The sequence below is a fragment of the Narcine bancroftii genome, chromosome 3 (assembly GCF_036971445.1).
Source record: "Narcine bancroftii isolate sNarBan1 chromosome 3, sNarBan1.hap1, whole genome shotgun sequence".
In the NCBI taxonomy this organism is placed as follows: domain Eukaryota; kingdom Metazoa; phylum Chordata; class Chondrichthyes; order Torpediniformes; family Narcinidae; genus Narcine; species Narcine bancroftii.
The window spans coordinates 329,899,056-329,925,404 of NC_091471.1; the positions used below are offsets into that span (position 1 = coordinate 329,899,056).

The window sequence follows — 26,349 nt, forward strand, 5'->3', positions numbered from 1 at the left end:
TCTCCCCGCCCCTTGCTCTCCCCGCCCCTTGCTCTCCCCGCCCCTTGCTCTCCCCGCCCCTTGCTCTCCCCGCCCCTTGCTCTCCCCGCCCCTTGCTCTCCCCGCCCCTTGCTCTCCCCGCCCCTTGCTCTCCCCGCCCCTTGCTCTCCCCGCCCCTTGCTCTCCCCGCCCCTTGCTCTCCCCGCCCCTTGCTCTCCCCGCCCCTTGCTCTCCCCGCCCCTTGCTCTCCCCGCCCCTTGCTCTCCCCGCCCCTTGCTCTCCCCGCCCCTTGCTCTCCCCGCCCCTTGCTCTCCCCGCCCCTTGCTCTCCCCGCCCCTTGCTCTCCCCGCCCCTTGCTCTCCCCGCCCCTTGCTCTCCCCGCCCCTTGCTCTCCCCGCCCCTTGCTCTCCCCGCCCCTTGCTCTCCCCGCCCCTTGCTCTCCCCGCCCCTTGCTCTCCCCGCCCCTTGCTCTCCCCGCCCCTTGCTCTCCCCGCCCCTTGCTCTCCCCGCCCCTTGCTCTCCCCGCCCCTTGCTCTCCCCGCCCCTTGCTCTCCCCGCCCCTTGCTCTCCCCGCCCCTTGCTCTCCCCGCCCCTTGCTCTCCCCGCCCCTTGCTCTCCCCGCCCCTTGCTCTCCCCGCCCCTTGCTCTCCCCGCCCCTTGCTCTCCCCGCCCCTTGCTCTCCCCGCCCCTTGCTCTCCCCGCCCCTTGCTCTCCCCGCCCCTTGCTCTCCCCGCCCCTTGCTCTCCCCGCCCCTTGCTCTCCCCGCCCCTTGCTCTCCCCGCCCCTTGCTCTCCCCGCCCCTTGCTCTCCCCGCCCCTTGCTCTCCCCGCCCCTTGCTCTCCCCGCCCCTTGCTCTCCCCGCCCCTTGCTCTCCCCGCCCCTTGCTCTCCCCGCCCCTTGCTCTCCCCGCCCCTTGCTCTCCCCGCCCCTTGCTCTCCCCGCCCCTTGCTCTCCCCGCCCCTTGCTCTCCCCGCCCCTTGCTCTCCCCGCCCCTTGCTCTCCCCGCCCCTTGCTCTCCCCGCCCCTTGCTCTCCCCGCCCCTTGCTCTCCCCGCCCCTTGCTCTCCCCGCCCCTTGCTCTCCCCGCCCCTTGCTCTCCCCGCCCCTTGCTCTCCCCGCCCCTTGCTCTCCCCGCCCCTTGCTCTCCCCGCCCCTTGCTCTCCCCGCCCCTTGCTCTCCCCGCCCCTTGCTCTCCCCGCCCCTTGCTCTCCCCGCCCCTTGCTCTCCCCGCCCCTTGCTCTCCCCGCCCCTTGCTCTCCCCGCCCCCTGCTCTCCCCGCCCCCTGCTCTCCCCGCCCCCTGCTCTCCCCGCCCCCTGCTCCCCCCGCCCCCTGCTCCCCCCGCCCCCTGCTCCCCCCGCCCCCTGCTCCCCCCGCCCCCTGCTCCCCCCGCCCCCTGCTCCCCCCGCCCCCTGCTCCCCCCGCCCCCTGCTCCCCCCGCCCCCTGCTCCCCCCGCCCCCTGCTCCCCCCGCCCCCTGCTCCCCCCGCCCCCTGCTCCCCCCGCCCCCTGCTCCCCCCGCCCCCTGCTCCCCCCGCCCCCTGCTCCCCCCGCCCCCTGCTCCCCCCGCCCCCTGCTCCCCCCGCCCCCTGCTCCCCCCGCCCCCTGCTCCCCCCGCCCCCTGCTCCCCCCGCCCCCTGCTCCCCCCGCCCCCTGCTCCCCCCGCCCCCTGCTCCCCCCGCCCCCTGCTCCCCCCGCCCCCTGCTCCCCCCGCCCCCTGCTCCCCCCGCCCCCTGCTCCCCCCGCTCCCCCCGCCCCCCGCTCCCCCCGCTCCCCCCGCCCCCCCGCTCCCCCCGCCCCCTGCTCCCCCCGCCCCCCTGCTCCCCCCGCCCCCTGCTCCCCCCGCCCCCTGCTCCCCCCGCCCCCTGCTCCCCCCGCCCCCTGCTCCCCCCGCCCCCTGCTCCCCCCGCCCCCTGCTCCCCCCGCCCCCTGCTCCCCCCGCCCCCTGCTCCCCCCGCCCCCTGCTCCCCCCGCCCCCTGCTCCCCCCGCCCCCTGCTCCCCCCGCCCCCTGCTCCCCCCGCCCCCTGCTCCCCCCGCCCCCTGCTCCCCCCGCCCCCTGCTCCCCCCGCCCCCTGCTCCCCCCGCCCCCTGCTCCCCCCGCCCCCTGCTCCCCCCGCCCCCTGCTCCCCCCGCCCCCTGCTCCCCCCGCCCCCTGCTCCCCCCGCCCCCTGCTCCCCCCGCCCCCTGCTCCCCCCGCCCCCTGCTCCCCCCGCCCCCTGCTCCCCCCGCCCCCTGCTCCCCCCGCCCCCTGCTCCCCCCGCCCCCTGCTCCCCCCGCCCCCTGCTCCCCCCGCCCCCTGCTCCCCCCGCCCCCTGCTCCCCCCGCCCCCTGCTCCCCCCGCCCCCTGCTCCCCCCGCCCCCTGCTCCCCCCGCCCCCTGCTCCCCCCGCCCCCTGCTCCCCCCGCCCCCTGCTCCCCCCGCCCCCTGCTCCCCCCGCCCCCTGCTCCCCCCGCCCCCTGCTCCCCCCGCCCCCTGCTCCCCCCGCCCCCTGCTCCCCCCGCCCCCTGCTCCCCCCGCCCCCTGCTCCCCCCGCCCCCTGCTCCCCCCGCCCCCTGCTCCCCCCGCCCCCTGCTCCCCCCGCCCCCTGCTCCCCCCGCCCCCTGCTCCCCCCGCCCCCTGCTCCCCCCGCCCCCTGCTCCCCCCGCCCCCTGCTCCCCCCGCCCCCTGCTCCCCCCGCCCCCTGCTCCCCCCGCCCCCTGCTCCCCCCGCCCCCTGCTCCCCCCGCCCCCTGCTCCCCCCGCCCCCTGCTCCCCCCGCCCCCTGCTCCCCCCGCCCCCTGCTCCCCCCGCCCCCTGCTCCCCCCGCCCCCTGCTCCCCCCGCCCCCTGCTCCCCCCGCCCCCTGCTCCCCCCGCCCCCTGCTCCCCCCGCCCCCTGCTCCCCCCGCCCCCTGCTCCCCCCGCCCCCTGCTCCCCCCGCCCCCTGCTCCCCCCGCCCCCTGCTCCCCCCGCCCCCTGCTCCCCCCGCCCCCTGCTCCCCCCGCCCCCTGCTCCCCCCGCCCCCTGCTCCCCCCGCCCCCTGCTCCCCCCGCCCCCTGCTCCCCCCGCCCCCTGCTCCCCCCGCCCCCTGCTCCCCCCGCCCCCTGCTCCCCCCGCCCCCTGCTCCCCCCGCCCCCTGCTCCCCCTCTCTACCCCCTCACCCACCTCGCTCCCTCTCTCCCTCTCTCCCTCTCTCCCCCTCTCCCACTCCTCACCCCTTCTCCCTTTCTACCTCTCTTTTCTCATCCCTACCCTACCCTTTCCTCCCTCCATGCCCTCTCCTCTTTCCCTCCCACTCTTACACCCAGCTCTGCTGCCCCACAGATGGTTCCTACCGAGCTGGTGGAGAAGGAGTTCTGGCGTTTGGTAAGCAGCATAGAGGAGGATGTGACGGTGGAGTACGGCGCCGACATTCACTCCAAAGAGTTTGGCAGCGGCTTCCCCACCAAAGGGGGAAAGCAGCAGTTGGCTCCGGAGGAGGAGGTAAGTGGGGGCAGCCTTCATCTTCTTGTCCTTCCCATCCCCCCCCACCCCCCACCCCCCACACTGTAATACGTCGGTGAATCCCACCCAACGTCTGGATGTCGTCCCATTGCCTCCTGCAGCATTCCTTGGTACGGGTAGCTCCCTCCATCCCCCTCGGCACGGGGAAGCACCACTCCCCCCTTGCTATGGGGTGCTCTGTCTCTGCCCCTACCCTACAGTTCTCCACCCTCCCTCACCCCTGCAAAAGGCTGCACCCACCACCACTCCTCCCTTGGTCCTACAGACAGCTCTCCCTCCGCCCCTTCCTCATCATGTTGGTTCATCAGCACGCACCACCCCCTCCCCAGCTGAATCGCTCCCTTGATACTGCCCCTCCCACCCTCTGTACAGAGAAGGAAGCTTCAGCCCCTCGAGCCATGCTTCCCCAATTTCCCACCCCTTCGGGCCCCCATCCTTCACTGCAAATTGACCTGGAACAGAAATAGTCCCTTCCGGTGGCCTGTAACCCTCACCAGGAACCCCGTACCCTATGCCGCATTTCCCTTCGGCTGGCGGGTGAACTCCCACATCACCCCCCAAACTCAGCCAGTCTCCCAACCCTTGCAGCAGTACAGCGCAAGCGGCTGGAATCTAAATGTGATGCCGGTGCTGGAGCAGTCGGTGCTGTGCCACATCAACGCCGACATCTCCGGCATGAAGGTCCCCTGGCTCTACGTGGGTATGTGCTTCGCCGCCTTCTGCTGGCACATTGAGGACCACTGGAGCTACTCCATCAACTATCTACACTGGTGAGTCGCAGCCTGCACGGAGCAGATTCTACCCCCCCCCCCTCAACTCCCTCCACTCTACCCCATCATCATCGCCTCTACACCCTACCCCTCCACTCTCCCCGCTACTCCCTCCTCCCCTCTTTTCACCTCTCCCCTCCATTTCCACCTTTCCCCTCCCTGCTCTTACACCTCCCCTCCCTGGTCTTCCTCCTGTTCCCCTCTCTCTTCTCCTCTCTCTTCTCCCCCCCCTCTCCCTCCCTCCTCACTGGAGTCGAACACTGTTGGCTCTTCACCAAGGCATCGATGCGGTGAGACCAATGAGGGGGTGCCTTTGGTTACAATGTTGCTCACCCTCCTCCTTCCCTTCGGCCAGGGGAGAGCCCAAGACATGGTATGGTGTGCCAGCCTATGCAGCCGAGCAGCTGGAGGCGGTGATGAAGAGGCTGACACCGGAGCTCTTCGAGAGCCAGCCTGACCTGCTCCACCAACTGGTCACCATCATGAACCCAAACATCCTGATGTCCCATGGAGTGCCGGTAAGGATCAATGCCTCCTGCTTGCCCAACCTTCCGCCACCACGGACACCGCTAGCATTCTGGTCCATCCCCAATTCCATTCAACCATGGAGCCACCATTTTATCGTCCTGAAGTATTTTAGGCCAACATTTTGCTGACCTAATTGCCCATCTACTACACTCATTCCATTTACGACCAGGAGCAGAAATAGGCCATTTAGCCCATCGAGTCTGCCCCACCATTCACTCATTCCCCATAACCTTTGATGCCCTGGCTAATCAGGAACCCATCAATCTTTGCCCTAAATGCACCCAATGACCCGGCCTCCACAACTGTCTGTGATAACAAATTCCACAGATTCACCTTCATCTGGCTGAAGAAATTCCTTTGCATCTCTGTTTTAAGCGAACGCCCTTCAATCCTGAAGTTATGCCATCTCGCCCTAGACCAGGGGTGGCCAAACTTGATTAACATAAGAGCCACATATGATGAACTTCAGATGTTTGAGAGCTGCAACAATCATGCAGTTGCAAGCTACATCCACTAACACGACCATCGTGAGCACTGGCTCGCACGATTCCTGTCTCAGCCAACATATTTTCGTGAGCCCCCTATTATATGTCCAAGACCTGCGTGTGGCACGCAAGCTGCGGTTTGGCCGGCCCTGTTCTAGACTCTCCCACCTTGGGGAAACAACCTTTATACATCTACTCTGTCCGCTCCTTTCAAAAATTCAAAGAGGACCCCCCGCCCCCCCCATTCTCCTAAATTCCCCCGAGAACAGGCCAAGTGCCGTCAAACGTTCCTCAGGATAACCCTTTCATTCCTGGAATCATCCTTATGAACCTCCACTGAACCCTCTTAAACGTCAGCACATCCTTTCTTCAACGAGGAGCCCTAAACTGCTCACAATCCTCTGAGTGAGGCTTGCATTTGGACTGTATCCCTTTACACCTTGCCTGTTTTGTACTGTTTGAATTGCCTTGTCATCATTAGTGCTTGTATCCCCTTTAAATTTCCTTCCTCTCATATTAACTTTGCTTTTGGGGCGGGATAATGTTCTAACCATCGACCCTATCATTGTCTCTCCTATTCTCATGCACTTTGCTCAGGACACCCCTCAACCTCCTTCACTTCAGGGACAGAAGGTAGAACTCTACAGCACAGCACTGGCCCTTTGGCTTTCCATGTTATATTCCTACCAAAAAAAAATACAAACCCTACTTACCTCAAAACCCTCTATTTTTCTTCCATCCATGGCCTGTCTCTCTTAAATGCCCCTAATGTTCTAGCCTCCGCCACCACCCTCGGCAAAGCATTCCAAGCCCCCACAGCTGTCTAAAGAAAAACACCTCTTTGATCCCGCCCTGGGAAACAGGCGCTGGCTGTCTACCCTATCTCTGCCTCTTAGAATCTTGTTGACCTCATCCTTCTACGCTCCAAAGAGAAAGTCCCAGCTCTGATAAAAACTTGCCTCATGAGACTCATTTCCCAATCCAGGCAACATCCTGGTCAATCTCCTCTGCTCCCTCTCCGTAGCTTCCATAGTCCCACCCCATCCAATCCATCCCCATAACTGAGGGGGTGGGGGGGAATGGTCAATGTTTTGTCAGCCTTGAGTTTGAACCAGAAACATTGATTTTCCTCGTGCTCCCACTGCTTGACCCGCTGAGATCCTCCAACAGATCGTTTCTGTGAGAGTTGAACAAAGTTGGTGATATAAAACTGCCAATATGGAGAGGGAGGCAGCGTCCATAAAGGGAAAAACTCCACAGATGCTGCCCCACCACTTGGGTATTCCTATTTTCATAACTTTTAACAAATTTAATTTCATCAAGTCAAAGACTAGGTAAGAAGACTAGGCAGGTTCCTTCCCAGGGGCAGGCCACTGGCCTCTTCACGATAGCTGGATGGTTTTTTGAATTAATTGTGGCGTTATCATATCCGACCCCGGGGTTGTGTGATGGGACATTGCGGAGGGATCTTCACTCTGTGTCCAACCCCGGGGAGTATGTGATTGGATGGTGTGGAGGGAGCTTCACTCTGTCTGACCCTGGGAGTGTGTGATGGAACGGTGTGGAGGGAACTTCTCTCTGTGTCTTACCCTGGGAGTGTGTGATGGAACGGTGTGGAGGGACCTTCACTCTGTGTCTGACCCTGGGAGTATGTGATGGAACGGAGTGGAGGGAGCTTCACTCTGTGTCTGACCCTGGGAGTATGTGATGGAACGGAGTGGAGGGAGCTTCACTCTGTGTCTGACCCTGGGAGTATGTGATGGAACGGTGTGGAGGGAACTTCGCTGTGTGTGATGGGATGGGGTGAAGGGAACTTGAACACACTCCTGGGGTCGGACACTCCACGTAATTTTGCAGACCTTTATTAGGTCATCCTTCTTCGCTCCAAAGAGCCCCAGCTCTGCTGACCTTGCCTCGTAAGATACATTCTCCAATTCAGGCAACATCCTGGTCAATCTCCTCTGCATCCTCTCCACAGCTTCCACTGTGGACAGCACAGCTGTGAACGTTGAGCCATGTGGTGTGACGGTATGTGTGTTTGCATTGCTGTCTTTCAGGTGGTGAGGACGAACCAGTGTGCTGGAGAGTTTGTCATTACCTTCCCCAGGGCTTATCACAGTGGTTTCAACCAAGGCTACAACTTTGCCGAGGCTGTCAACTTCTGCACTGCGGACTGGGTACGGCCCTGACATGTGCAACAACTACGTCTGCACTCAGACAACGACACCACTCGGGAACAGAGCCTTCTGCCCATCCGTTCCCCTCCACTCCCTGCCCAAGTGTCACTTCCTTCCTCTGGAGCTTCACCTTTTGCTGGAAGCCATTCAGCTTGTCCCACTGAAACTAGTCCTTCACCTGCTGAGCCTCTGAACCCCTTTAATTAAGAGCTGAATGTGTAGATCAAGTTACATCCTCCCCAAACGAAAATTCTTGCTGTTGAACTGCCCACCTACTGCAGGTTCTCAGTTTTAAATTTAAAGGAAGGATATTTACAGTGCAGTGGAAGCAGATCCTGCCTATTGAGATCCATGCCATCCAATTAACCAACAAGCCCTGAATGTTTTGGAGGGTGGGAGGAAACTGGAGCATCTGGGGAAAACCCATGTAGATCCAAGAGAGAATATACAAACCCGGGTTGCTGGGCACTGTAATGACGTTGTGCTAACCGTGCTGCGAGGGATAGCATTTCCTGATGCTATGTGTCTAAACTCCCCATCCCTGTCCTCAATCCCAGCAAACCATAGAACATAACGGCACAGAAAACAGGCTCTTCTGGTCTGTGCCAAACTATTATTTGACCTCCACACCCCTCCCATCTATGGAGCTGTCTAAATTTTTCTTTAATGTTAAAATTGAGCCTGCATACACCATTTCAGGTTGTTCCACACTCCCACTGCTCTCTTTGTGAAGACGTTCCCCCTAAACTTCTCTCCTTTTACCCTTAACCCATGTCCTCTGGTTTGGATCTCACTGACCCTCAGTGGAAAAAGCCGACCTAAATTTACTCTGTCAATCCCCCTCATAATTTTAAACATCTCTATCAGATCTCCCCTCATTCTTCTACACTCCAGGGAATAAAGTCCTAACCTGTTTAACTTTTTCCATCTAACTCAGTTCCTGAAGTCCAGGCAACATCCAAGTAAATTTTCTCTGCACTCTTTCTATCTTATTATCTTTCCTGTAGTTTGGTGACCAAAACTGCACACAATTCTCCAAATTTGGCCTCACAAATGTCTTATACAACTTTACCATAACATCCTGACTCCTGTACTCAATACTTTGATTTATGAAGGCAAAAATATCAAAACGTGGATATTTAGCATCAGTAAAGGAGGCTCTTCGGCCAGTCAGTTTCATGCTAGCTAGCAATGCAATTCCATTTTCCCATTCAGTCTTTTGTAGAATATATTCCCACTGTTACCATCAACCATTTTCCTCGCCTGTCCCACATACGTTTCCTAGCGGCCAATGAACCCCACTGACGCCACTCGGTGTTGGGGTCAGGGGGAGGTGCAAAAGTGAAAGGGAGGAATGTGTAAGATCCACAGAGAAGTCAGGCTCGAGCCTGGGAGACAGCAGCACTAACTGCCATGCAGCGGTGCCCCAGTGGAAGAGACAACGGAATCCCTGGTGGGGGAGGTGGGACCCCGGTGCTCAGGCACTGACCTACTCTACATTTTACTCTCTCTCTCTTTCCCCCCCCACCAGCTGCCGGCTGGGCGCCGCTGTGTGGAGCACTATCGCTGGCTGCGCCGATACTGCGTCTTCTCCCATGAAGAGCTGATCTGCAAGATGGCCGCCTGTCCTGAGAAGTTGGACCTCGGCCTGGCCGCTGCCGTGCACAAGGAGATGTTCATCATGGTGCAGGAGGAACGCAAACTCCGCAAGGCCCTGCTGGAGAAGGTGGGGGGAAGACGTGGGAGGGGGAGAGATGAGTGGGGGAGAGAGGGGGTGAAGGAGAGGGGCTGGGAAGAGAAATGGAGAGGGGAGACAGGAGAGGAGAGATTGGGGAGAGAAAGGGAAGGGGAGGAGAGGAGAAGCTGGAGGAGGGGGGAATGGCAAGGGAGGAGGGAAGGGAAAAGGAGAGGGGTGTGAGGGGGAGAGATGGAAAAGTGGAAGGAGGAAGAGAACAGGGATGGATTAATGGAGGGAAAGGTAGGAGGAAGGAGAGGGGTTGGGAGACTGTTGGAAGGAAGGGGAAGAGGTGGATGAGGGAAGAGGGAAGGGAAAGAGAGAAAGATAGCAAAGGAGGAATGGTGGGGCAAGGGGATAGGGGTGAGCAGAGAAGGGGGGAGGTAGGAGTAACAGTCCCAGTTGTCCTGCTGACATCGCCCCTTGCCTTGCAGGGGATTACGGAGGCAGAGCGCGAGGCCTTTGAGTTGCTGCCGGACGATGAGAGGCAGTGTGACAAGTGCAAGACCACCTGCTTCCTGTCGGCCCTAGCCTGCTATGACTGCCTGGAGCGGCTGGTCTGCCTCTACCACATCGACGACTTGTGCAGCTGCCCTCCCAGCCGCCACTACCTGAGGTACCCACAACTACTCGTCACCCCACCTACCCCCACCACCAACAGGAGAGAGAGAGGGTCCGGATTCACAGGATGGGGAGAGGGAGGAGAGTCCACCTTCAGTGTCTCTCCAGACCTGCCTTTTCTAGCCCATGCAAGCTGCTAATGGTGCAAACTACCCCCCACCATCTCTGTGGCCCTCCCCTTGTTTTCTCATGCACCCCCCCCAATTCCTGCAGATCCTCCTCTGCCCATCAGCACCCTCAGGTCACCTTCCCATCCGAAAAACTTTCTCCTGAAAGAACGGAGAGAGGGATCATAGGTCTCAAGGTTGCCGTGCAGGTTTGAAAAGTTAGTTAACGCAGCTCACAGAATGCTGGCCTTGCATTAGTCCTGAAATTGAGTTCAAGAGTCGAGAGGTAATGTGGCTTCTGATCGCCTCATTACAGGATGTGGAAGCTCTGGTGAGGGAGCAAAGGAGATTTACTAGGATGTTGCCTAGATTGGAGAACATTTCTTAGAAGGCACATTTAGCAGAGCTGGGACTTTTTGGAGTAAAAAGGAATGAGAGGAGACTTAATAGAGGTCTACAAGATTCAGAGAGGCATAGACAGGATGGACAGCCAGTACTTTTTTCCCAGGGAATATTCTACAGTACTAGCCAGCAAGTCAAAGCTGAGATCAAGTGAAGCAGGTTTGAACGGAGCAAGAGCAATGCCTTCTCACCAGTGAAGATCCTTCAGGAAACTGATTGCTGTTCCTGAGATGCAGCAATGGCTGCTCACCTTCTCCCCAACAGGAACAGGGGGTGGGGTGATCTGAGGGGTCTGCACCCATCCCATCGATTTTCCTACCCAAGACATGGACACCCCAGGGGCTGATCACCATTGGGACATGGGGTGAAACAGAGAGCCCGGTCAGAGAGAGAGGGACATAAAGTGTTGGGGAGGGTGGGATGGAACCTGGGCCTCCACCGACCCACACATCTTTGGGCACTCTGAGCCGCTGTGACTGCCCATGGACCCCGCTGAACATGAGAAGTGTGGCTTGAGTGACCAAGGTTCAGGTGAGATGTGACAGGATTGTGTCCTCATGAGTCCCTAATGCTGTCGGCAGGTACCGCTACACCCTGGATGAGCTGCCGGCCATGCTCCACAAGCTGAAGATCCGGGCGGAATCCTTTGATACCTGGGGAGCCAAAGTGAGGACAGCGCTGGACCCACAGGGCAAGCAGACGAGAAGTAAGGTGCTGGTACCCTGCAAGGGATCTGTGAGCAACAGGTCCCGCACCACACCATCCCAGTCCCTGTAATCCCAACCGATCCCCGATACCCCTCCCTGTCTGCATTCTCCCTCCGGTCCCCTACACCCCTCCCTGTTTCTCTAACCCCCCTCTGATCCCTGACACCCCTCCATCTGTTTTCCCCCCCCTCTAGTCCCCTCACCTTTCCCTGTAACCCCCTCCAGTCCCCTACACCCCTCCCTGTCTCTGTAACCCCCTCCGGTCCACTCATCTCTCCCCGTCTCTGTAACCCCCTCCAGTCCCCTATGCCACACCGTGTCTCTGTAACCCTCTCCGGTCCCCGACGCTCCTCTCTGTCTCTCTAATCCCTGACACCCCTCCATCTGTTCCCCCCCCCCAACCCCTCCACCATCCAGTCCCCTCACCTTTCCCTGTCCCTGTAACCTCCTCCGGTCCCCTACACCCCTCCCTGTTTCTGTAACCACCTCCGGTCCCCTACACCCCTCCCTGACTCTGTAAACCCCTCCAGTCCCCTACACCCCTCCCTGTCTCTGTAACTGACTCCAGTCCCCTACACCCCTCCCTGTCTCTAACACCCTTTGGGTCCCCTACAACACTCCCCATTTATGTAACTGCCTCTGCAACATGGATGTTTATACCCTCTCTCTCCCCCCCCATCTCCTCCCTCATCTCCCTCAACCGTTCCTTCCTCTGACCTTCCCTTTCACCCCTCACCACCTTCTCCTTTGTCCCTCCCTATATTCCACTCCACATTTCTCTCTGTCCCCCTCTCATCCCTCCCTTTCACCTCCCTTTTCCCTTGTCCCCTCTCCCCCCTTCCCCTTATCCACACTTTGCCCCTTCCTTTTTCCCTCCTCCCTTCCCCCCATAAAACGGGCAGCGTTGGAGGACTTGAAGGCACTGATGACGGAGGCGACGGAGAAGAGGTACCCTGAGAGCGGGCTGCTGCAGCAACTGAAGAACAACGTCCAAGAGACGGAGAAGTGTGTGTCTGAGGCCCTGCAGCTGGTCGTGAGCAGGAAAGCTGCCAGGTATGGGGCTGGGGAATCACTCACCATCAACCCCCTCTTCCTCTTCCTGTTCCCTCATTCCCCTGCCCCTCCCTCCTCCTTGCCCCTCTTCCCACTGGTCCTGCTCCATCACGTCCCATTCCATTCCCTTGCTCCCGCCTCCTTCCCTCTGTCTCCTGCACAGCTCCCATCTTCCCCACTCTATCTATCCCCTACCCCCTTGCTCCCTCCTATTTGCTCCCTCCTGCCCTGCTTCCTCTATACCCTTCTCTCTCTCACAATTCTTTTTCTCTCACAATTCTTTTTCTCTCCCAATTCTCTCTCTCTCCCAATTCTCTCTCTCCCAATTCTCTCTCTCCCAATTCTCTCTCTCCCAATCTCTCTCTCCCAATTCTCTCTCCCAATTCTCTCTCTCCCAATTCTCTCTCTCCCAATTCTCTCTCTCCCAATTCTCTCTCTCCCAATTCTCTCTCTCCCAATTCTCTCTCTCCCAATTCTCTCTCTCCCAATTCTCTCTCTCCCAATTCTCTCTCCCAATTCTCTCTCCCAATTCTCTCTCCCAATTCTCTCTCCCAATTCTCTCTCCCAATTCTCTCTCCCAATTCTCTCTCCCAATTCTCTCTCCCAATTCTCTCTCCCAATTCTCTCTCCCAATTCTCTCTCTCCCAATTCTCTCTCTCCCAATTCTCTCTCTCCCAATTCTCTTCCCCAATTCTCTCTCTCCCCCAATTCTCTCTCTCCCCCAATTCTCTCTCTCCCCCAATTCTCTCTCTCCCCCAATTCTCTCTCTCCCCCAATTCTCTCTCTCCCCCAATTCTCTCTCTCCCCCAATTCTCTCTCTCCCCCAATTCTCTCTCTCCCCCAATTCTCTCTCCCCAATTCTCTCTCTCCAATTCTCTCTCTCCAATTCTCTCTCCCCAATTCTCTCTCCCCAATTCTCTCTCCCCAATTCTCTCTCCCCAATTCTCTCTCCCCAATTCTCTCTCCCCAATTCTCTCTCCCCAATTCTCTCTCCCCAATTCTCTCTCCCCAATTCTCTCTCCCCAATTCTCTCTCCCCAATTCTCTCTCCCCAATTCTCTCTCCCCAATTCTCTCTCCCCAATCCTCTCTCCCCAATCCTCTCTCCCCAATCCTCTCTCCCCAATCCTCTCTCCCCAATCCTCTCTCCCCAATCCTCTCTCCCCAATTCTCTCTCTCTCCCCAATTCTCTCTCTCTCCCCAATTCTCTCTCACTCCCCAATTCTCTCTCTCTCCCCCAATTCTCTCTCTCCCCCAATTCTCTCTCTCCCCCAATTCTCTCTCTCCCCCAATTCTCTCTCTCCCCCAATTCTCTCTCTCCCCCAATTCTCTCTCTCCCCCAATTCTCTCTCGCCCCCCAATTCTCTCTCGCCCCCCAATTCTCTCTCGCCCCCCAATTCTCTCCCCCCCCCAATTCTCTCCCCCCCCCAATTCTCTCCCGCCCCCCAATTCTCTCCCGCCCCCCAATTCTCTCCCGCCCCCCAATTCTCTCCCGCCCCCCAATTCTCTCCCGCCCCCCAATTCTCTCCCGCCCCCCAATTCTCTCCCGCCCCCCAATTCTCTCCCGCCCCCCAATTCTCTCCCGCCCCCCAATTCTCTCCCGCCCCCCAATTCTCTCCCGCCCCCCAATTCTCTCCCGCCCCCCAATTCTCTCTCGCCCCCCAATTCTCTCTCGCCCCCCAATTCTCTCTCGCCCCCCAATTCTCTCTCGCCCCCCAATTCTCTCTCGCCCCCCAATTCTCTCTCGCCCCCCAATTCTCTCTCGCCCCCCAATTCTCTCTCGCCCCCCAATTCTCTCTCGCCCCCCAATTCTCTCTCGCCCCCCAATTCTCTCTCGCCCCCCAATTCTCTCTCGCCCCCCAATTCTCTCTCGCCCCCCAATTCTCTCTCGCCCCCCCAATTCTCTCTCGCCCCCCAATTCTCTCTCGCCCCCCAATTCTCTCTCGCCCCCCAATTCTCTCTCGCCCCCCAATTCTCTCTCGCCCCCCAATTCTCTCTCGCCCCCCAATTCTCTCTCGCCCCCCAATTCTCTCTCGCCCCCCAATTCTCTCTCGCCCCCCAATTCTCTCTCGCCCCCCAATTCTCTCTCGCCCCCCAATTCTCTCTCGCCCCCCAATTCTCTCTCGCCCCCCAATTCTCTCTCGCCCCCCAATTCTCTCTCGCCCCCCAATTCTCTCTCGCCCCCCAATTCTCTCTCGCCCCCCAATTCTCTCTCGCCCCCCAATTCTCTCTCGCCCCCCAATTCTCTCTCGCCCCCCAATTCTCTCTCGCCCCCCAATTCTCTCTCGCCCCCCAATTCTCTCTCGCCCCCCAATTCTCTCTCGCCCCCCAATTCTCTCTCGCCCCCCAATTCTCTCTCGCCCCCCAATTCTCTCTCGCCCCCCAATTCTCTCTCGCCCCCCAATTCTCTCTCGCCCCCCAATTCTCTCTCGCCCCCCAATTCTCTCTCGCCCCCCAATTCTCTCTCGCCCCCCAATTCTCTCTCGCCCCCCAATTCTCTCTCGCCCCCAATTCTCTCTCGCCCCCCAATTCTCTCTCGCCCCCCAATTCTCTCTCGCCCCCCAATTCTCTCTCGCCCCCCAATTCTCTCTCGCCCCCCCAATTCTCTCTCGCCCCCCAATTCTCTCTCGCCCCCCAATTCTCTCTCGCCCCCCAATTCTCTCTCGCCCCCCAATTCTCTCTCGCCCCCCAATTCTCTCTCGCCCCCCAATTCTCTCTCGCCCCCCAATTCTCTCTCGCCCCCCAATTCTCTCTCGCCCCCCAATTCTCTCTCGCCCCCCAATTCTCTCTCGCCCCCCAATTTTCTCTCGCCCCCCAATTCTCTCTCTTTCCCCCCTCTCTCTCCCAATTTTTTCTCCTCCCAATTTTCTCTCCTTCTCCCAATTATCTCTCTTTTTCTGTCTCCCCTCTCTTTCTATCTCTGTTTCTACCTCTCTGGCTCTTTGTTCTCTCTCTCTCTCTCTCTATCTCTCCCTCTCTTCCCCAACTCATTCTCCCTTCTGAGTTCTCTCCCTCTATGCCATCCCCTGTACTTTCCTTCCTACCCCTCTCTCCCTTCCTCACCTTTCCCTGGAAGCTCTCCCCAGCTAAGCTCTCCTACAATGGAGACCACCCCCCATCCCCCCCAAAAGCCAGGGGATGGACGTCCCTCGCGTTCTCTGCCCAGTGCTTGCTGACCACTGCTCTCTTGCTGCAGGGCCCAGCCGGATGGTGCCCCACCTGCGACCAAGCTGACGGTGGATGAGCTGAGGACGTTCATCGAGCGTCTGCGCAGCCTTCCCTGCGCCATCAGCCAGATCCAGGACATGCAGGTAGGTCATCCTGGCTCTCCACCTCCTCATCCAGCCTCCATCTGACCATCTCCCCTCTCCTCTCTCTATCTCTGTGACTCTGAAACAGGATCAGAAATAACTGGAAATTGATGATCATTGTAGACTCTGTGGGCTGAAGGGTCTTGCTCTGCATCCGTGTCACACAGCATGGAACAGGCCCTTCAGCCCAACTCACCAATGCAATTAAATGACCTCAAACAGTGTCTTCGCTCTCCCCTACCCTGCTCTCTCCTTCCCCGCTCTCCCTCCCCAACCCCCTTCTCCCTCCTCTCCCACCCCCTCCCTCCTCTCCCACCCCCTCCCTCCTCTCCCTCTCCCTCCCTCCTCTCCCACCCCCACCCCTCTCTCCCCACCCTCTTCTCTCCCAACCCTCTCTATCCCCCCCCACCATTCCCTTTCTCTTTCTATTCCACCCTTCTCTTTCTCTCTCTCCCACATTCCCACCTCTCCCTTCTCCTCGCTCTCCCCCCACCCCTACCTAGGTCCTACTAGAGGAGGTCGAGTCATTCCAGGTGCAGACACAAGCTGCCCTGAAGGAGCTGCAACCCGGCTCGCAGGGCTTTCGGCAGCTGCTGGAGCAGGGCCAGCAGCTGGCTGTGGAACTGCCGGAGTTGTCCCGGCTGAGGCAAGAGGCTCAACAAACAGCGTGGCTGGATGAGGTGCGGGAGACACTGTCGGGCTGTGGCCGGGTCACCCTGGACCTCTTGCGGCCCCTCCTGGAGTCGGGCTCGCGGCTGGAGCCCCAGCCTGCTGTGGACAAGGCCATGGTGGAGCTGCAGGAACTGGTCACCATCGCTGAGCGATGGGAGGAGAAGGCGCAGATCTGCCTGGAGGCCAGGTAGGGTGGGTGGGGGGGGGGGGGATGGTGGAGGCTGAACCCGGATGGGGGTGGGAGGCTGTTTATGGAGAGTGGGGCGAGGGTGAAAGGCAATTGGTATGAGAGAGCACGGAGGGGTTGAGCTTGTTCCCATTGGGTGGAGGTTGGGATGGTCCGTTAGGGGGTTGGGGGGGTGAATGGGATGGACAGAGGAGGGAGCAGGGGTTGAGCCTGATCCCATGGGGTGGGAGGGTGGAAGTCAGGATGGGAGAATTCTCTCTGTGGGGGGTGGGGGTGGGATAGTCGGCCCTGGGGTAAGGGGATGGGGAGGGGTGTCCTGCTCCTGTGGGGTAGGGCAGGCTTCAGGGGAAGGGGCTGAGGATGGGGGTGGAAGAGGGGGGGGGAATGAAGATGGAAAGAGGGGTTTGGGGACAGCCTGCCCTGACTGCACAGAGGAAGGGGTTGTGGATGGGGATGAAGGAGGGGTGGGTATCTCGAATGATCCCCACGGAGTGGGGTGTGCTCTGGGTGGTTGTGGGATGGTCCACATCAGGATAAAGAGGGATGGGGACGGAGGAGGGGGATGTCTGCTCCTGTTGGTGGGACCTTTTCCAGGTGAAAGGGGGATGTCGGTGGGTTGGGAGAGGAGTCCAGGCTGCCCCATGGGGTGGGGTATGCTCTGGTGTGTTAGGGGGTTGTGAATACTAGGGAGGAGGGATGGTATCCCCAGTTCCTGGAGATGTAAATAATGAGGGAGACTGGTGTACAGTGCACTGACAGATGAGCACAAGCACACACTCAGAACTCGGGTGGACAGGGACTCACTTGGATGACTCACAGACATGCGCTCTGTTCGACAACATTGGAATGTTGTGTCCCCCTAGAGCACTTCCTATGGCAGAGCGTTCTACACCCAGCAACCCTTGCCCCTCAGGACCCCCTTCAAATCTTTCCCCCTCAGCTTGAACCTATGTCCTACCCTGGGAACAGACTGACCGTTCACCTCATCTGAGGATTTCATCAGGTTCACGATTCCTTTATTGTTATGTAATAAAACAAATGGAATATTACACACAATAACCTTTTGTCTGCCAAAAGACAGATTTGCCATCAGCAGAAAACACCTAGCACCCCTTGTAGTCAGAAAGAGGAGCAAAAGAGAGTCCTCCCAGTGTCACCGAGCGTCTGTGGATTCACCCTCAACCTCCTGCAGCCACACAGACTTCAGTCCAAACCATTAGCAGCCCCTGCTCCTGATCCTAACCTCCGACTCAATCAGGAAGCCTTCAGCGCCCTTCCATTCCAATACCTGGTACCCCCTTCAGCCAGCCTCGAGCCCAGTCTCCAGCAGGCTGCAGCCTGTTGTGAGTCCTTTGACCACAGTCACCTGCAGTCCGCGTGGGTTCCTTGCCTCAAGTCACCAACCTATGTGTTCTCCAGCCTCAGAGCCCCTCACTTTCTGTCACTGTCCTGTGGGTCGTCTCCTCTGCTTCTTCTCGGGGGGGGGGGGGGGGGGGTATTTTCCTTGTTTTTTAGTCCCTCTGCTTCCCCATTTGCAACCCCTCGTAACCATTCCCGAATACAGGTGCTGTCATCTTAGGCCCAGACACTGATTGCAGAATTTTAAAATAAACCACTGTTGGCTTCTTTAATGGGCCATTTAAAGCCTGTGGAGAGCCATCGGTAGTTGGACTGGACGATAGAACCCTGTGGAGGTCCAGGTAAATCTTTCCTGCACAGTGGCATCCTTCCATCCTCTGGGTGACTGCAACTGCGCACCATACTCCTGAATGTTGTCATGGGACATCACTGCTCCTGGACACAGTGCCCCGACTGGTGAAGGTAAGCATGGCCACACGCTTCCTTCATTGCTCTGGCAATACTTTCAGCGAGCATATGCTGTGTGTCCCTGAGCTCTCCTTACCCTTCCAGGGCCTCTGTGTCCTGCTCCCAGTTCAACCTCTCAAACCAGTGGTTCTCAACTTTATTCTTTCCACACACATACCACCTTAAGTAATCCCTGACTAACCACAGAGCAGCTATGGCATAGGATATGGTATTTATGGTGGTATGGAAAAAGGTTGAGAACCACTGTCCCAACCCCATTTCGCCTCATTCTTCCACCTTCCCATGGGGCAGGAGGAATGTGTTGGGTGGTCTGAGGGAACCTGGACCAAGTTGGTATCATCTTTATTGAATATCCCCTCCCCTCCAATCAGGCAGAAGCACCCAGCAGCCACTTTGGAGGCCATCATCAAGGAGGCCGAGAACATTCCGGTGGAGCTCCCCAACATCCTCTCCCTGAAGGAGGCCTTGTCAAAGGCCAAAGCCTGGATCGCGGACGTCGAGGAAATACAGGCAAGTGTGGTGGCTGTGCGGAGCCAGGCACGGGTTGTTGCAAAAGCCCCCAATCGTTTGGGGGAGGTGGGGCAGAGAGGGACTGTCACCGCCTCGGGTCAAGACCTTGCAACAGGGTGTGGGGAGGGATGAAGGAGGGCAGGGTCTAGCAGTTATAAATTTTATAGCCATATATACACCATTTAGAAATAAAGAAATTGGTTTAAAAGAAGAGAAAAAAGGTGAGGGCGTGTCTGTAGTTCATTGTCCGTTCAGGAATCTGATGGCGGAAGAAATTTGAAATCCTTTGATCCAGCATTTCTCAAGACTGACGTGTCCAGAACATACGAGTTTGCTGTGGAGACCAAGTCATTGCGTGTATTTAAAGCAGAAGTTCTTGATTAACTGGGGCATCAAAGGGTATGGGGAGAAGACCGGGCAGTGGGGCTGAGTGGGAAAGTGGATCAGCTCATGATTAAATGGTGGGGCAGACTCGATAGGCTGAGTGGTCTATTTCTGCTCCTATGTCTTATGGTCTTTCCACTGTTGACTTCTTGATCGTGTTTCCTCCCTCCTGAAATCCACAATTAGTTCAGTAGTTTTGCTGACATGGATTGAAAGGTTGTAAATGGCCAGATGGTGGACAGTGATAGAACTGAGCTCTATTATGCCTTTCCAATCATTCAGCAGTGTCTTAATTTTCCCATCACCATATGTTATTGGAGATTTATTTAATTTAAACCTTCCCCCACTCACAGTGGAGACACTGGGGTTTGGAGGAGATCCAAAACCCAGGCTGCCCTCAGCCCGCCTCACCACAACTGGGCTTCCCAGCACAGGGCAGGATGATTGTGTGGGAAATGAATGAAGTGGTGAGGAAGGGTGATCTGCTCTGTGGCTTGGAATGGAAAGGACAGGAGGCACAGCTTGTGTTTACATTGCAGAGTCAGGAAGTCTTCAATGTGCATTCTCACCATCCTTCCCGCAGCGTGGAGCTCCCTCCTCACTGCCCCTCCAATAGCACAGAGCTCCCTCCCGCAGCAAGGAGCTCCGTTCTCACTGCCCCACCATAGCACGGAGCTCCCTCCTCACCGCCCCTCCCATACCACAGAGCTCCCTCCTCACCGTCCCCTCCCGCAGCACAGAGCTCCCTCCTCACCACCCCTCCCATAGCAAGGAGCTCCCTCCTCACTGCCCCTCCCACAGCGTGGAGCTCCCGCCTCACCGCCCCTCCGACAGCACTGAGCCCCCTCCTCACCGCTCCTCCTGCAGTGCGGAGCTCCCTCCTCACCGCCACTCCATCTTGCTCCCTCCCCCAGTGTGATGTTCCCTCAGTGCCTGTCGTTAGGCCTGGCCCTCCCCCCCAACAGTTACCATGAATGCGTGGCATGGTGAGAGTGGGTCCCAGTGCTGTCGAGCCCCAGCGACCACTGGCTTTAATGGGGAAACCTTTGCTTGCAGAACGGAGATCACTACCCCTGCCTGGATGACCTGGAAGGGCTGGTAGCCGTGGGACGAGACCTGCCCGTCCGGATGGAGGAACTCCCTCAGCTGGAGAGTCAGGTGGCTGCAGCCCACTCATGGAGGGAAAAGGCCACCCGCACCTTCCTGAAGAAAAACTCCTGCTACACGCTGCTGGAGGCAAGTGTTGTTGGCACTGAGTTCCACACCCCTTGATCCCCAGCCCAGCAAGCCTTCGAACCTCGGTCCTTGATCCCTAGAGCCCTTGAACCTCAACCCCTCAATATCTGACCCAATGTCCCCTCTAACCCTGGCCCAGCGTCCCCTCGAGCCATGATGTTCCCCGCAAGAACTGGGGCAAGGAAGGACTTTTGAGCCTCTCAGTCCTGCTTCACAGCTTGTAGTTCATACCAGCAGCCTCGGGGGAATCTATGTCACCTCCACCCACCTTCCCCCTTGTGGTCTTCCCACCCCCTCACTCTCTCTGCAAGCCCCTCTTGCCACCAGTTCTGCCCTCTCCTGCAGTTCCCCCTCCCAACCAGTCATGCTCTCAGTCCCCAACCCAACTCCCCGGACATTGCCACACCTCCTGCCCTGATCTCTGCAGGATGCTGGCTCACTGGTGGCTCTTGTTGGCAGGTGCTGTGCCCTTGCGCTGACGTGGGCTTGGACAATCTTCGGAGGGCAAAGTGGAAGAGGGCAAAGGAGAACCTGTTGGACAAAGCAGACACCGAGGGGCTGGGACTGTCTGCCCAAGACATCCGTGATCCCGGATCCATCGTGAGTCTCCCACTGGAGATTTGGGCCGGGCTCTGTGCCCGGGTGGGGGGTGGAGGTGACCTGTTGGGGCTGATGTCCTTTCTGTCACGGGTGGAGAGATAGTGATGGGATGGAGTTTGGAGGAACTTCTCAGGGATGGTGGCATAAGAGATCTCTGTATCCCACTAACTGGCTGCGTGTGGGGAGTGGCAGGTTGTCGTCTCTGCCGGCGGTGTGGCGAAGAGCTGCAGACCCTGGGACCTGGATGGAACTCCACATCAGGTCTGACCGTCCCCACACGCCTATGCTGTCTGAGTCCTTCAGGCCATGGTGGTGAGCACCTGGGTCAGGCCGGATAAGCTGGGCCAAAAGGCCTGATCCTCTGCCGAAGGAAAACCAGGGGCCAGAAGTGTTGATCCTGCTCCCCTGTTTGGTGAGATTCAGCTCCACCCACAGCCCCCAATACGGTAGCACAGTTACCATAGTGGTTAGTGCAATGCTGTTACAGCGCCAGCGATTGGAACCGGGGTTCATTTGTATGGAGTTTGCATGTTCTCCCCGTGTCTGTGTGGGTTTTCCCTGGGTGCACCAGTTTCTTCCCACTCTTCAAAGCGAATCGAGGGTTGGCACAGACTCGTGGGCCAAAAGGACCTGTTACCGTGCTGTATGTCTACATTTACAATTTATAAAGTAATCCATCTGTTAACGAGGCAGCCACTCCTGCTTCCTCAGGCAGAAAATTCCCCAGATTCACTCTTCATCCCCATCCCAAATACAGCTCCCCCGAACCTTGAGGCTCTGGCCCCTAGTTCTCATCATGTCTCTTAGTGGAGTGAAACATGAAAGTATGCAGACATTGTGATTGTAGTAAAAACACATAGTAAACACTGGAGGAACTCAGCCGGTCTCTCAGCATCCGCAGGAGGGAAAGATATATCACCGATGTTTCAGGCCTGAACCCTTCTTTAAGGTGTGAGTAAAAAGCAGGCAGGTGTCTGAATAAGTGGAAAGAAATGGGGAAGAATGGGAGGGGGAGGAATCTGGACCAACAGACAAAAGATGTTAATTGGATATGATAAAAGGAAAGGTGAGATTTTAGCTCTGTTAAAGGAGACAGGGAAAAAGGGGGGGAAAAGGGGGGGAGGGGAGGAGAGAGAGAGCACGCGCACGTGCTGGGGAAAGGAAAGAGGATGGGGGGGTGTTGAGGTTTCTAACGGAAAACTGAGAAGTCAATGGCATCTGGTTGGAGAGTGCCCAGAGGGAAGATGAGGTGGTGTTCCTCCAATTTGCAGCTTGTCTCAGTCTGGCAGTGCATGAGACCATGGACAGACATGTCAGGGAGAGAATGGGACAGGGAATTGAAATAGGTAGCCACGCTGTTGCAGTGGACAGCCGAGGTGCTCATCTGCACTGCTTCCATCTCCCCCCCCCCCCCCCCCCCCACCCCCCGCCCCACTACCTTGCAACATAGTCCCAGGCAACTCCGTCTCTCCCCATCTACGGAGTTAACGTGGTCCATTTCCAATTCCAAAGAAGAGCAGGGTGCCATGACCATTTATCTCTACCACGAGGGGCCAACCCTGTCTCTGGAAGGACCTGCACCTCCCCTCCCCCTTGGTTATGACACATCGCAGTCAGATGACCATGACCATCCACCTCTACCACGAGGGGCAAACCCTGTCTCTGGAAGGACCTGCACCCCCCCCCTCCCCCTTGGTTATGACACATCGCAGTCAGATGACCATGACCATCCACCTCTCCCACGAGGAACCAACCCTGTCTCTGGAAGGACCTGCACCCCCTCCCCCTTGGCCACGACACATTGCAGTCGGATGCCATCCTGCTGGCACTGGGCCCTGTGTTAGGTCACCCAAATCCCACCCTCCACAGCATCCATTGACTGCAGCCCAGCTGAAGAATATGGGGCTCTGGATTCCTCCTTGGCAAAGCCCAGTCTGTTTGGATCAACCACTGCGCAACTTGCTGATCATTAACACGGCTGGGGTCTGTGACAGCGTTGGCAGGGCATTTGGAGGGGCATCTGGGTGGGCAGGTGTGGTGCGAGGAACATGTTCTCCCAGTCTGAGTAGAGTCTAGACACAGTTCAAATGTGATACAGACTTTATTTACCCACAAGGGAATATGTGCACCACAAAGCCCTGCACCCGTCACTGGGACACATCTCGCTATCAATTGTTCAGCATCGGCTCTTGCTCGTGACCTAGAGTGGAGCTTGGGGGAAGAGAAGAGACCTGGCACCCCCACATGTCGGCCTACATAGCCTTCTGCTGGTCAGTGGGGCAGGCCCAATTGATTTATGAGCCAGTGGTGACCTGAGAGATCTTTTGAAGAGGCTAATTACAAGGTGCTCAGCACAGATGGTCTTGGACAGCTTCTGACTAGTTTCCCACTGGAGAGGTCACATAGCCCTCCCCAATCCACATCCTGACCTGGTTTCCCCCCCCACCGAGAGGTCCCACAGCCTTCCTCGATCCACATCCCAACCTGGTTCCCACCCCTCACCCCCCTCCCCAGAGGTCCCACAGCCTTCCACATGACAGCAGGGGTGAGTTGGGCTGGGAAGGATGGCAGGCACTCATTCTGCTCTCCTCCTCCTCCCCCCATAGATCCAGGCCTTCAAGGAAGCGGAGCAGAAGGAAAAGGAGGGCATCCGGGCCCTGCGGCAGAGGAACAGCGCAGGGCAGGCAGATGGCTGCGTGTGTGGGAGGCCGGCCGAGGACCTGGCACTTCAGTGTGAGCTGTGTGGCGGCCGCTTCCACATCAGCTGTGGCAGCTGCCCCCGCCTGGCAGGCCACCGGCACTCGGCCGCCTGGTGGGACTGGGAGACCAAATTCTTGTGCCCCCTGTGCCTGCGTTCCCGGCGGCCGCGGCTGCAGGTCATCCTCTCCCTCCTGGTGGCCCTGCAGAAGCTGCCTGTCCGACTGCCTGAGGGTGAGGCCCTGCAGTGCCTGACTGAGAGGGCCATCATGTGGCAGGACCGAGCCCGCCGGGCGATGGCTGCCCGCGAGGTGGCCACCGTGCTCGACAAGCTGGGTGAGCTGCAGGGCCGGCTGCAGGGTGAGGCGGCCGGACTAAAGGAGAGCCGCTGGCCGGGAGGCCACCACAGGAAGGTACGGAGAGCCAGGTGTTGGGAGAGTCTTGGGGAAGGGGGAGAAAGTTTCCCATGGGAAGGGGTGAGGTGTGTGTGTACATGTCTGTGTGCGAGTGAGGTTGAGTGTGTAAGCATGTGTGTGTGAAAGTGTGTAAGCGTGTGTGCGAGGTTGAGTGTGTGTGTATATTTGAGGGTGAGTATGTGTGAGTGTGTACATGTAGCTGTGAGGTGAGAGTGCGAGTGTACGTCTGAGGTGAGTGCATACGTGTGAGGGTGAGAGTGCGTGTGTAAGTGTGTACCAGCTGATGCTGGTTAACCGAGAGGCAGAGCATTGAGTCTAACTCATTGTGGGGCCTGCAGTGTGTCTGTCAGTGGGCTGCAGAGGTCACCTGCTGGGAAAACCCCCGGGTCCCGATCACACTGGCTGTGCTGCCTCCATCTCCTGGGCCATGGGACGTCCTGCAGGTGATGGATCCTGCCTTCCCTTCCAGGTGGATGAGCAGAAAGCAGAGCCGATGGATTTGGCAGAAGACAGCAAGGAGGATGGCAATTCCTTGAAGGAAGCAGGTAATTGATTAGCTCTCTTGGAGGACCCTCTCCCCCATTGTCCTGTTAACTCTCCACAGGCAATGTGTGTTGGAGAGCCCAAGTCCCTTCAGTACCTGGCAGGGCTACACATCCCCTTTGGCAGCATGATCCTAGCCCACTGAGCAGAGGCTCAGCACCCTTACAGGAGCTTCAATTTGGAAATAAAGATTAGGCCATGGGGGTTCAGGAGGTTATAGAGAAAATAACTGATCCCCATTAGCAGGTTACAGACTGGGGATCTAATCCAGGGGGTTGATATTCCATCCCTGGGAGTGGGTTACAGGCTGGGGTCTGATCCAGGGAGTTTATAACCCATCTCTGGGAGTGAGTTACAGCCCAGGGTCTGATCCGGTGGGTGTGGGGGGTGTTTATATCCCATCCCCGGGAGTGGGTTACAGGCAGGGGTCTGATCCAGGGGAGTTTATATCCCATCCCCGGGAGTGGGTTACAGGATAGGGTCTGATCCAGGGAGTTTATATCCCATCCCCCGGGAGTGGGTTACAGGCCGGGATCTGATCCAGGGGTTTATATCCCATCCCCCAGGAGTGGGTTACAGGATAGGGTCTGATCCAGGGGTTCGGGGGAGTGTATAATGGATCCCGGGGAGTGGGTTACAAGACTTTGCCTCGCCCTCTGACTCAGTACTGCCTTTGCCTCTCCCTCCCGCTGGCCACCTACAGGAATAGAGGAGCTGCGGTTGGAATGCCCAGCTGTCGAGCTGTCAGAGACAGTAAAGCAGCAACTGGAGGAGCTGATGGTGGACGGGGACCTGCTGGAGGTGACGCTGGATGAGAACCACAATGTCTGGAGGGTCCTGCAAGCCACGCGCTCCCCTCCCCGGGAGAAGATCCAGACACTACTACAGGTGGGACACCGTGGAGTTGGTGGGGTGAGGGTCGAGCAGTGTCCCTTGGGGCAGTATTTACCCTTCGCTGGTCTTTTATCCCTTACGCCAAGGTCCTCCGGCTGATGGTTCATTGCTCAAGATCCCAGGAGTCACTGAGCCCTGCTTCTGGCATCTCCAGCAAACTGCTGGCGATGACGCCTCATTGAGCCCTCTTGTTTCTTTCTCTGCCCCCACACCCTCCCAACCCCCCCCCCCCCCCCCCCCCCCCCCCCACCTCCACTCCAGATGGAGAGGCTGGAAAGCAAGCTGCGGGGGAAAGATTCAGCGGAGAAACGGCGTAAGCGGAAACTGGAGCGGGGAGACTCCGCACCGCCACTCGGGCAGAATCCGGCCGAGCCAAAGAGGGCCAAGGCAGAGGAGCAGGAGCAGGAGGAAGGGGACATCACAGCGTCACACAGTCCGGTCACACACAATGGAGTGGAGGTGGGTTGCAGCACTTCCCCAGCTCACCTTGCATTCATCTCCAAACCACTGTCTCCCACTTCTACCTCAAAGAAACAGACCCTTTGGCCCACCATGCCCTTGCTAACCATTGTGCCCATCTATCACCAATCCCCTTGTACCCTGTTCATTTGAATACCTGAAATGTTTGTAGAATCATAGAATATTCCAGCAAAGTGCGGGACTTTTGTCCAACATGTTAACATATTACCATATATACTTGTGCAAAAGTCTGTCCGTGGTAAAGGTCGACTTCCTATTTTGGGCCCCACCTGCCCATCCAAGCTCCCAATTCCCCAGACACCCACCCATCCAAACACCCCGTCTGCCCAGCCATCTGAGCTCCCAGCTGCCTGCCTGTTTCCGGGCACCCACAACTCTGTAAAAAAAAGCATCCGGATATTTCCCCTAAACTTTCCCTTCACTTTGTACAGACATTCCCTGGTGTTTGCTACTCCTGCCCTGGGTATCCACTTTATCTACATCTCTTAGAATCTTGTAGCCCAGTGGTGGCCAAATTTGCTTAATGCAAGAGCCACATCTCAGATGTTTGAGA

The 26,349-nt window shown here is 58.2% G+C and overlaps 1 protein-coding gene across 2 annotated transcripts in view; it reads left to right on the forward strand.

Annotated features, from left to right (window-relative positions):
• The window catches only part of kdm5c (lysine demethylase 5C), an 89,615-nt gene that overhangs the window by 57,135 nt on the left and 6,131 nt on the right, over positions 1-26,349 (forward strand). For both annotated transcript variants that reach the window (XM_069929248.1, XM_069929249.1), the window contains 17 exons: positions 3,277-3,435; positions 4,045-4,226; positions 4,582-4,744; positions 7,297-7,416; positions 8,948-9,142; positions 9,586-9,767; positions 10,863-10,987; positions 11,891-12,041; positions 15,236-15,350; positions 15,854-16,209; positions 18,408-18,546; positions 19,987-20,166; positions 20,626-20,766; positions 23,373-23,876; positions 24,349-24,424; positions 25,126-25,310; positions 25,578-25,775. In XM_069929248.1, coding sequence (XP_069785349.1) covers positions 3,277-3,435; positions 4,045-4,226; positions 4,582-4,744; positions 7,297-7,416; positions 8,948-9,142; positions 9,586-9,767; positions 10,863-10,987; positions 11,891-12,041; positions 15,236-15,350; positions 15,854-16,209; positions 18,408-18,546; positions 19,987-20,166; positions 20,626-20,766; positions 23,373-23,876; positions 24,349-24,424; positions 25,126-25,310; positions 25,578-25,775 — 3,171 coding nt within the window. The remainder of the gene's footprint in view (positions 1-3,276; positions 3,436-4,044; positions 4,227-4,581; positions 4,745-7,296; positions 7,417-8,947; positions 9,143-9,585; positions 9,768-10,862; positions 10,988-11,890; positions 12,042-15,235; positions 15,351-15,853; positions 16,210-18,407; positions 18,547-19,986; positions 20,167-20,625; positions 20,767-23,372; positions 23,877-24,348; positions 24,425-25,125; positions 25,311-25,577; positions 25,776-26,349) is intronic.